Source organism: Macrotis lagotis, chromosome 6 (genome assembly GCF_037893015.1).
Source record: "Macrotis lagotis isolate mMagLag1 chromosome 6, bilby.v1.9.chrom.fasta, whole genome shotgun sequence".
In the NCBI taxonomy this organism is placed as follows: Eukaryota; Metazoa; Chordata; class Mammalia; order Peramelemorphia; family Peramelidae; genus Macrotis; species Macrotis lagotis.
In genome coordinates this window covers 190147606-190158093 of record NC_133663.1, presented here as the reverse complement: position 1 = coordinate 190158093, position 10488 = coordinate 190147606, and the positions used below count along the sequence as shown (strand labels likewise).

At 33.6% G+C, this 10488-nt stretch overlaps 1 protein-coding gene across 1 annotated transcript in view; it reads left to right on the top strand.

Moving 5' to 3' along the window:
• The window catches only part of SLC5A7 (solute carrier family 5 member 7), a 42398-nt gene extending 32406 nt beyond the window's left edge, over positions 1-9992 (top strand). Inside the window, exons 6-8 of the mRNA XM_074192666.1 lie at positions 2348-2501; positions 4884-5101; positions 7379-9992. Coding sequence (XP_074048767.1) covers positions 2348-2501; positions 4884-5101; positions 7379-8008 — 1002 coding nt within the window. The 3' untranslated portion in view covers positions 8009-9992. The remainder of the gene's footprint in view (positions 1-2347; positions 2502-4883; positions 5102-7378) is intronic.
• The last annotated feature ends 496 nt before the right edge of the window (positions 9993-10488 follow it).

The window sequence follows — 10488 nt, the reverse complement described above, 5'->3', positions numbered from 1 at the left end:
TGATTAATGGAAATTTCTTCTATAATTCTTTTTTTATGTTTTTGCAAGGCAAACGGGTTTAAGTGGCTTGCCCAAGGCCACACAGCTAGGTGTGTCTGAGACCGGATTTGAACCCAGGTACTCCTGACTCCAGGGCCAGTGCTTTATCCACTAGGCCACCTAGCTGCCCCTGGAAATTTCAAAGAAACAGATTTTAGCTAGAAGTTAGAGATGTGGGAGAAAACCATGTGACTATAGAAGCAATTAAAAAGTGTAATTCCTGACTTAAAAGGAGATGGGTTTTGAAGAACTTCAAGGAGGGGTCAACTGATTGTTTGCCAGCTCTGATAGAGTGGGGATTTCTTTTATATAGAGAAAAGCCAGGTAAGTTCCCTAGCAATTCAACATTCTTGTGATTTGATTCTCAGTAAACTACAGTACAAGACCAACTGAACTTGTTGATAGGTTTAGTTGGAAGAGTAAAGAATAAAAGATTTGGAACAACCTCTCTGCAGGTAATGAAAGGAACTATCGGTAAGGGTAAGACTGAAAGATTTTCATACATCAGCAAGACTCTCTGCTGTTAGTGAATTCAATGAGCAAAATTTTATAATTTTTTCCAGTGACGTTTAGTAGCCATTGAGCAGAAAAGTAGAAGTCAGATGGCAGAGTTACTAAGGAATAAGTATTCACAGATGCAGGACTATATAACGAGAAGGAATGTAGAAGTTCTAGAATATCTAATGAGGCAGAATGGCAAACCATAGGGTCGAGATTGGGTATAAAGAAAAGCAAAATTATATTGGGAAGATGGACTTTGAGAAATAGGATAACTCAAGAAGCAAATGACATAATAAAAATGAGGAATTGGTTATAGTACCTATGAAAGAAATTGAAAAAAATGAAGTTTTTGACTGATAGAGTATAATTTTAGAGTTCTGGATACTGGAGTTAATGCAAATATAAGAAATGATATGGTATAACTTGAGTGAAATGCAGCTGATATAGGGTAGAAAAAGAGGTAATGAGTTAAGGAAGTTAAAAAAACTTGTAAATCAATTTGCTAAAGGGGTCATCACAATAAAATTTGAAATAATTATAGAAATGAATTATGGAAAAAAATGTCTGGATATTTATATCTATATCATCTTCATAAGATATGTATATATTTTAAATATAATAAATATCTATGAGTATATCACAGCACAAGGTGAGAGAAAAGTTACTATAATCAAGTGGTTATCAACAAGCATTAATTAGGTACCTTCTATAAGCCAGATACTGGTTCATGAACTGGGGACAAAATGAAAAACTAAAAAGTCACTCGCAGCTTTATGGGGGGGGGGGGAGATAATAGGCAAAGAGCTATGTTCACCCTCACATATGTATGTATAAATATTTATATCTACAAATTTTGTATATATGACTGCAGAAAGAGAGAGCAAGCAAAACTATCTGAATAACTAGAACAGAATTATCTATTTAAAGATGTCTTCAAAAAAGTCTGTATAGTATAATAGGTAGATGCCAATTTTAAAGTAAGGAAGAATCCAGTTCAATTTCTGCCTTCTACTTGTATCAGCTTTGTAACCACGGGTAGGTATGTCATTTAATTTTTCCATGTTGCAGGCACACACCATAACTATAAGTTACAAAAAAAATTGCCATTCTGCATTAGTAGAAGTGTTTCCAGACCAGGAATTCCACATGTTGATGAAACCACAGATCTCAGAGCACACATGCCATCATCAAGCTATATTTGATGGGTATACACATCTCTTCTATAAGAATAAACTTATCCTGCTCTAGAGTACTTCACCAACTAGCTAGTGGTACACTTTTCCAACAATAGTAGAGGGAATTGATAAATTTTTTTTATTATCAAGTGCTTATTTCTTTATCAGTCATATGAAATGTGTATTACTACAAAACTTCTTGATGACAAATACTGTAAAATATCCAAGTTTACATCTTCCCTTACATTAGTCACGTTTCAATTAGCTCCTTCCATTTAGGGAGGTATTTATTGCCTCTTGATTAGGTAGAGATGTGCTCTAATCTAATCAACAGTGAACTTGTAAATCATTCCTTGGGTGGTTTATGATCTAGAAAGATTCTCACAGAATGAAATTTTATTTATGTGTGTGAAATCTTGTAATTTCAATTTTAACAATAATCAAAATCTATACCCCATTTTTAGCATATCACCTGCCATACATCAGATGAGAGTTTCTTATCTACTGGCTATTGTACCATACTCATAATTTGTCAATAGAGCCATAATTGAATGATCAGAAAGCATATTGTAGCTGTTGTTTCTGGCAGTGATTTCAGACTCAGAAGTAAGAATTGTTTGATTTATTTGCAGATGATGGGAGGAATCCCATGGCAAGCCTATTTTCAAAGAGTTCTGTCATCATCTTCAGCAACCTATGCTCAGGTTTTATCCTTCCTGGCAGCTTTTGGGTGCCTAGTGATGGCCCTCCCTGCAATACTTATTGGTGCAATTGGAGCATCAACAGGTAAAATTTTATTGTTATTGCTAACACCAACATTTGACCTATTTGGATATTGGTTCCCAGCCTTTGAATTTACATCGTGTAAAATATAATGATTGCCAAATGGCTATGTGACTTGAAAATAGAAAGCAATGCCCGTCACACCTATGGTAAAAGAAAGATCAAACAAATGATACAGGTACTCACAAAGGATAAAATAATAAAATTACAAAAAATTAAAAATATCAACACAAAGTAAGCCAATCAAGATAAAATAAGAAGACAAAACTGTTGATTGGGAACATATTCACATCAAATATGAAAACTGATAGTTCAGACTATACAGAGAGAGAGAGAGAGAGAGAGAGAGAGAGAGAGAGAGAAACAGATATATAATATTGAATCATTCCCAGATAGGAGAAAGGAAATAAAGAGGTTTCAAAAGAAAACTTGCAAACTATGAATGAACATACAAAATAATATTCCATTACTAGTAACTTTAGAATTTAAAATTAAAAAATTCTGAACTTTCACCGAAAACCCTCCAAATCTCCAAATTTGACAAAAATAAAGAGAACAGACAGAATTAGAAAGAGTATGGGGAAAGTGATGCACTATTATTGGAGTCATCAATTAGTCTAACTGTACAAGATAACAATTTGGAATTTTTCAAGAAAAGTGACCAAACTGTTTATACACTTTGACTGAATGATTCAACTAGTATTACTTTTTTCCCGAAGAGGGCAAAATCATAAAAGAAAGAAAGAAAGAAAGAAAAATATGCCAGAATGTTCATAACAGCACTTTTTTGTGAACTGGAAATAAAAAGGATACTGATCAATTGGAAAATGGTGTTAAAATGACAAATATGAGAAATTCAGATAAAAATACATGAAGATTTTATGAACTGATGCAAAATTAAATACTCAGAAGTAAATATAGGACATAACAAATGATATGATATAGGGACAAGAATCATCAAAAAATTAAAAAAAAAAACCTGACTGAAATACTGAGAAATCAATAATGATCTCAGAGAATAGATATCATGTATCACTTTCCTTTTGATAGAGAAATAGGGAACTCTTAAATATTTTGTTTCTTATATAACTATATCAAGTATATTTCCTTAACTGTTTTTTCTTTTGTTGTTGCAAAGAAGGTTTCATTTGTATTAGGGAGGAGAAGGAGAGGGGGGTATACTGGTATATCCAGTTTTAAAAACAAAAGGCATTAAGAAAACTTTTTGTGGAACCTGAAAGATGTTGGGTCTATAGCTTCTGTAGTCGCAAATCACTTTTCAGGGAATCTGGATTCTATTTTATAATTTTCTATGATAGTTGTCAAAGAAGAATCTATAGGCAAATGCACACATCCTTGGGAACGACATCTGTTCCCTCAGATCAGTTTGAGTCAAGAATACTTTAGAATTTCATGTTGCCTAGTGCCTCAGGCTCAAAAGTCCTAGTTCCTTATGGGAAGATGGAAAAGTAATAATCTTTTATTTGCAGATGATGAGAGGAATCCCATGGCAAGCCTATTTTCAAAGAGTTCTGTCATCATCTTCAGAAGAAATAATATTCACAATGTAGCAATTTTTTAAAGAACCTGAGTATTTTATTCTAACAAGAAATACATGTTAAATTCTTTCAATATTTACCCAAAAAGCATTAAGAGACAAATAATTGTTAATTAACTGGTTACTGGAAATATATAATCTCAAAGAATCATTGAAATTAAGTATTGGAAGACCCATCTAGACAAACCATTACCCAGAAAAGTATTTGCTCTGTAACATACTGGATAAATGGTTTTTTTTTGGCCTTTGCTTAAAGGTATCCAGTGAAGGAGAATTCACTCCTTCTCAAGGTAGTCCATTGTTTTGGAGGTTTTTTGGACAATTCTGATTGTCATGAAGTATTTCCTTACATTGAGCTTAAATTTGCTCCTTCCCAAACTCCACCCATCTTTCATAGATTGGTTGCCCTCTGTATGCAAATAGAACTAATCTCTCTTTCATGTCCTGATCTTTCAAATATTTCAAGACATCTATAGTGTCCCTTACCCTCTCCCAAGACTTCTCTAGGTATAACAAACATGTTTCCTCAACCAATATTCATATGACATGGAGTTGAGACTCTGCCCTCCTACTAGGCCTCCCCTACATCTTTTAAGATGTGGAAAACAGAACTAAAATTCTGTATTTGACAGATAGCTCTGTCTCTTTTACTGTCTATGAGACTTTGGGTAAGTCACTTATTCTTGCTAGGAATTACTCTCCTATATAAATTGAAGGCATTTTGGTGAGGGTGTGGAGTAGAATTCTTTTAATGCTGTTTTCCAGTTCTATATGTTCATGATTTGAATGAATAGTGAATGTGACTTTTACATATTTTAATCTAATAGATTGGAATAAGACTTCATACAGTCTTCCAGATCCCAAAGAAAGGCAAGAATCAGATATGATTTTACCCATTGTGCTACAGTATCTCTGTCCAGTATACATTTCTTTCTTTGGCCTTGGTGCAGTATCAGCTGCTGTAATGTCATCTGCAGATTCTTCAATCCTATCAGCAAGTTCAATGTTTGCTCGAAATATCTACCAACTATCATTCAGACAAAATGTAAGTACTAATTTAAAAAATAATCATTCTGGTTTTGTTTTCCCTGGTGAGAAATGTGGGGGCATTCATTTAAGAGCATAAAATAAGCTGAGTTATCATCCTACTGAAGTTGAGACATTATGTAAATGTAAACTATAATTTGTGTAATTATTAGCTTTAATACTGATAGAAACAAATAAGTTGAATGAATATAAACTCATTTTCCTGTACAATAAGATCTGGGTACAAATATTCTTTTAGCTTGATTTTCACATTATATCCACTTCAAGGATGCTTAACCCATTAACCATATGACCAAGTACCCTAGTCAAAGTAGCCTGAAGTTATATTCAACAATTTATCTCAATTCAATAAACTTGTATTAAAACAATAAACACTTATTGCAATTATTGTGAGGTACTAGGCTAGGCACTGGGCCAAGAGAAAAATGAACAACAAACTTCTGTTCTTAAGAAGCTTATGGCATGGATAACAGATAAATAATACATTTGAAGAGGCAGAAAGATCATTCAATAAGTGGTGATATTATTAGGAAAGACCTCCTGACTAAACCTTTAAAGAATCTAAGTATTCTAAGAGGTAGAATTGATGGGGGAATCTATTTCAGTCTTGAGACAGAGCCTGTGCAACATCATCAAGAGTAGAAGTGGGATGGAGAGATAGATGGCATAGTGGATAGGGCACTGTTCCTAAAGTCAGGAAGATCAGAGTTTGAATCCTACCTCAAACACTTATTTTATTTTATGTGGGAAAGTTACTTAGACTCTGTTGCCACCATTTTTTTCATTTGTAAAATGGGAATGATAAATATCACTTACTTCCCAGAGTTGTTATAAGGCTCAAATGAGATAGTAAAGTACTTTACAAACCCAAACATTAATGTGCTATATAAATGCTAGTTATTATTATAGATATTTCATAGAAGAACTGGACTTAATTAGTTTGGTTAATCAGTTGAACTGGATTATAAAATAAGAGAAGGGGAGTAAACTAAAATATAACTTGGAAATGTTTCAGACTTCTAAGTGGACTTTAAGCCTCTTCTGACAAACTTGACCTAGCTGATGATACATATATCTATCAGAAACAACTGGCATTTATATGGTTCTTTACAAAATGCTTCCCATAAATCATTTCACTTTATCCTTGGTATAGGTGCTATTGCAAAGAGGACACTGAGGCTATGGATATTAAACTAGATTTGGAGTCTGGAAGATGGGTTCATGTCACACTTAATTCACTTACTGGCTATATAATCCTTAGCATATCAATTAAACTCTGATTTATCTCATCTGTAAAATAAGGGACTTGGATTTATTAGCCTCTAAGTTCCCTTCTACTTCTTTGCCTCTCATTCTATAATTTACCCATAGTCATAAAAGCATAAAGTGTTGTAGGATAAAATTTTTAGGGCTCAGTAGGCTCCAACTTTTGTGCTTTTTCTACTATACCTCCTTATCAAGGTTTTTACACCAGATGCCTTGAAATAAAAAGACAAACTGATCTCACTTTGTAGAATTTTTGTTGTTCGTTTCAAATTTTCTTGGTAAAGTTACTGGAGGGGATTGCCATTTTCCAGCTCATTTTATAAGTGAGGAATTGAGGCAAACAGGATTAAGAAACTTGTCCAGGGTCATATAGCTAGTAAATGTCTGAAACCAGATTTGAACTCAGAAAGATAAGTTTTCCCAACTCCAACCGGGAAAAATATTCTTTTAGCTCTGCCACCTAGCTGCCCCATTTGAGCCCTATTGAAGGGCATGGAGAGAACAGAGAATATACCCTTGAGTCTACCAAATGCATGGTTACTTTCCAGTTCCTACCCCACCATACCCTTGGCCAAAATGCTATTTTTAATGAGTACTAAAGCCAATAAGCACTCAAGCACTCTACTAAGTGAAATAAATTACAAAGTGTATCCAAAAAGTAAAATAAATCTTTCCTTGTTAGTTAAGTCATCACTCCATTCTTTCAAATAAACCTATTTACCTCCTTTTCCATATTTTATAATAGAAAGGTTGTGAGTTCATAACTGTATTCTTCCATCCCATAACAGCTTATATATAGAATCTTTGAGATGGTTAAATGTGCCATTTCCATCTTCTAGGAGATCCCTAGGACCTTACCCAGAACATTGAACATGGGCCCTATGATTTAACTTTATTTTTGTATAAAGCTAAGTCACAAAAAATGCTACAAAATTTAGAAAATAAAAGAAGACAATATTTTATTGAAATAAACCAATTCATTAATACTATGATTTTTTTTTTCTTTTAGGCATCTGATAGGGAAATCGTTTGGGTTATGAGAATCACTGTGTTTGTTTTTGGAGCAGCAGCTACTGCAATGGCGCTATTAGCAAAATCTGTTTATGGACTCTGGTATCTCAGTTCTGATCTTGTTTACATAATCATCTTTCCTCAACTCTTGTGTGTGCTCTTTATCAAGGGAACCAACACATATGGTGCCATGGTAGGATATGTGCTTGGTCTTATATTCAGAATAACTGGAGGAGAGCCATATCTTTACCTGCAACCATTGATTTTATATCCTGGTCATTACCTTGAGGAAGATGGCATTTATCGCCAAAGATTCCCCTTTAAAACATTTGCTATGTCCATCTCCTTCTTTACCAATATCTCCATCTCTTATCTTGCCAAATATCTATTTGAAAGTGGAACTTTGCCTCCCAAATTAGACTTCCTTGATGCTGTAGTTGCCAGGCATAGTGAAGAGAATATGGACAAGACAATTCTAGTCAAAAATGAAAATATTAAATTAGATGAGCTTGCACCTGTGAAACCTCGGCAGAGTTTGACTCTCAGCTCAACTTTTACAAATAGAGAAGCTCTCCTTGACATCGCATCAAGCCCAGAAGGTTCCAGTACCGAAGACAACTTACAATGACCCCAGTGAAATGAAATACTGTTTCCCACACAGGTTATTGAAGTCACATAGGGAAAAGAGGATGTTCTGCAGTATTTCAGGGGAAAGATTAAGCATAGGTAAGACTTCAGGATGTTGTATAACTAGAGTTAAATACCACTGCACCAATCCAAACTACATCAAGAGGGATGGTGGGCAGCCTTCTGTGAAATCAGAAATTATATTTGATTTTCACATTCATTGTTGTTTTAATAACATTTCTAGATAATTTTACAAATATCCAATATCTCCTATTAGTAGGAGAAAGCAGCAGGTTTGGAGAGTATTTTTCAAAATGTATGTATTCTATGGTCTCCCAGGTGTTTACAATTAGAACAGCAACTAAAGGAAAATTGCTCAAAGTCTTGTGAGGAGATGACCCATCTGGAAAAAACAAGTAGCCAATATTTTACACTGACTTAGTTAAGAGAATAATGTCATCCTTCTAAAACGTGCCCTGAATTAGTCACTAACTTGTTCTTGAACAGAAAATTCTATAATTTCTATCCAAAATATAAAGCTGAAATTCTATCAGTTAGATAACATAATTGTATTTTTCAGTTGAGAATTTTCATAGAAATGGCTGCTAACCTATTGTTCTGAGCCCAGACTCTAGTTGTAAATTCATGAATATCTTCAAGTGAATATTTTCTGATGTTCAAGGTTTAGACACATAAAATTTGCTGTCAGAGAGGAACTCTTTGGTTCCCTGAGTATGCCCACTACCAATATCTATTTACAGAGTATACCTAGAAGCAGAAGAGAATTAGTAGAAAATTTGGAAGCAATAACTTCAGATAGAAATTCAAAAAAAAAGAAACTTAGGGAGAGCAATAGACATTTATGCTTTGCCTGAAGTAAATATAATTTTGCCATCATGAAAAAAGAACAGCTTCTGCCTTCACTTCTGAAGTCATTATGGAAAGAAAATATCAAGACAGATGAACATAAATGTTATTACCAGCACAGCTCAGACTAAGCTTACTAAAAACAAATGATTAAATCATTCTGTATTCTACAAAATATTTCCTACCAGCATTTCATCTCCCTGGATATCATCTTAATAACAGGAAAATTGAAGACTAAAAACTACCTGTCCTTGGATTTGAGCTAAAGGTGCATGACCTGACTGTTGCGACATTTATTCACTCCCAATCTCATTCTCCAAATTGAGTGGATAATCACAACAGAAGAGAAACCAGTGAATGTAAAAGCCAAGGTGAAAGTTGAGAATCAGAAAAGTGGAAATAAGTCCTGCTGCCAAAAGGAAGAAGCCATCGATTTTAACATTAATTTTAACAGAGTAGAGAAAAATTTTAAAAGCTAAGGCTATAGAATTAAGGAATCTCCAGGCATGGATGAAATTCTGCTGATCCAGGAGAAGGAGAAAGAGAAGGGAAGAACCCAAAACAACAAAGTGCTGGAAATTTCCAAAGGAAAAGTTGAACTGTTGGGTAGAAAGGGAAATTCCAAGAATAAATAACAATGCAGGTATACTGGCATTTCCAAAATGTCATAGAAATATCCATCTAAACTTTTCACGTAATCAATTTCCATTTGGTATAGGAAGCAGTATTTTTCCCCATGAGAATATAACTCCAAATTTATAATGGAATTATTAGGAAAATAGTTTCTGGGATCCCTTCTAACATTAAATCTATGATTGTATGATTTGGATAGAAATTTGTTAAAACACACATTTCATAAATTATGGAATTACCTGCATCTATATTAAGGTTAAAGTAGGTTCTAGACCTAGAATTTCATTGTACTGGGAAACCCAAGGTGAAGGAACTCCTTCTATAAAAGCAAATCTTTATTTGCTCTGTGATTTAGAATATTTAAGAATTAAGTCCACTATTTGTGGATAAAGCATTCCTATCATGACAATATACTTTATTTTGATATATTTTTAAATGTCTGGGAATAACATGCTTCCATGTTTCTAGGTATTTCAAGAGTTGATATACAATATCAAACTTATTTTGGTTAACTGATTCAGTTAACAACAGCCCAAGTAAGCTGTTCTGATTGAAAACTTGAAAGGAGTGAACTAATATGATTGGCTATTGGGTTTTGATTATTATTTTTGTGCAAAGAATTGAATTATTATTTTAAAAACAAATAGTCATTTTCCCTTCCAGTCATCAAGCTGATTTGCTCTGGTATAATGTGCAATTAGGAACCAATTTATTGTAAGTCTGCTATTAGCCAGGCCTATGCATATGGTGGTTCTAAAATATATTTTTTTGTCTGTCAAAAATATTATGTAAAATTATGCTTAATATTAAGTAGATTAAACATAATAGATGTATATGTTTTCAATGCAATAGTACTGTATTAAATTGTGCTAATATAATTCAGGATATCATTGTCTAGATTTGCCTTTTTTTGGCCGTCCCTTGAATCAAATAGAATTGTATTTTATTAGCAAGTAGGGTAAATGGTGCTTTATGAAAACT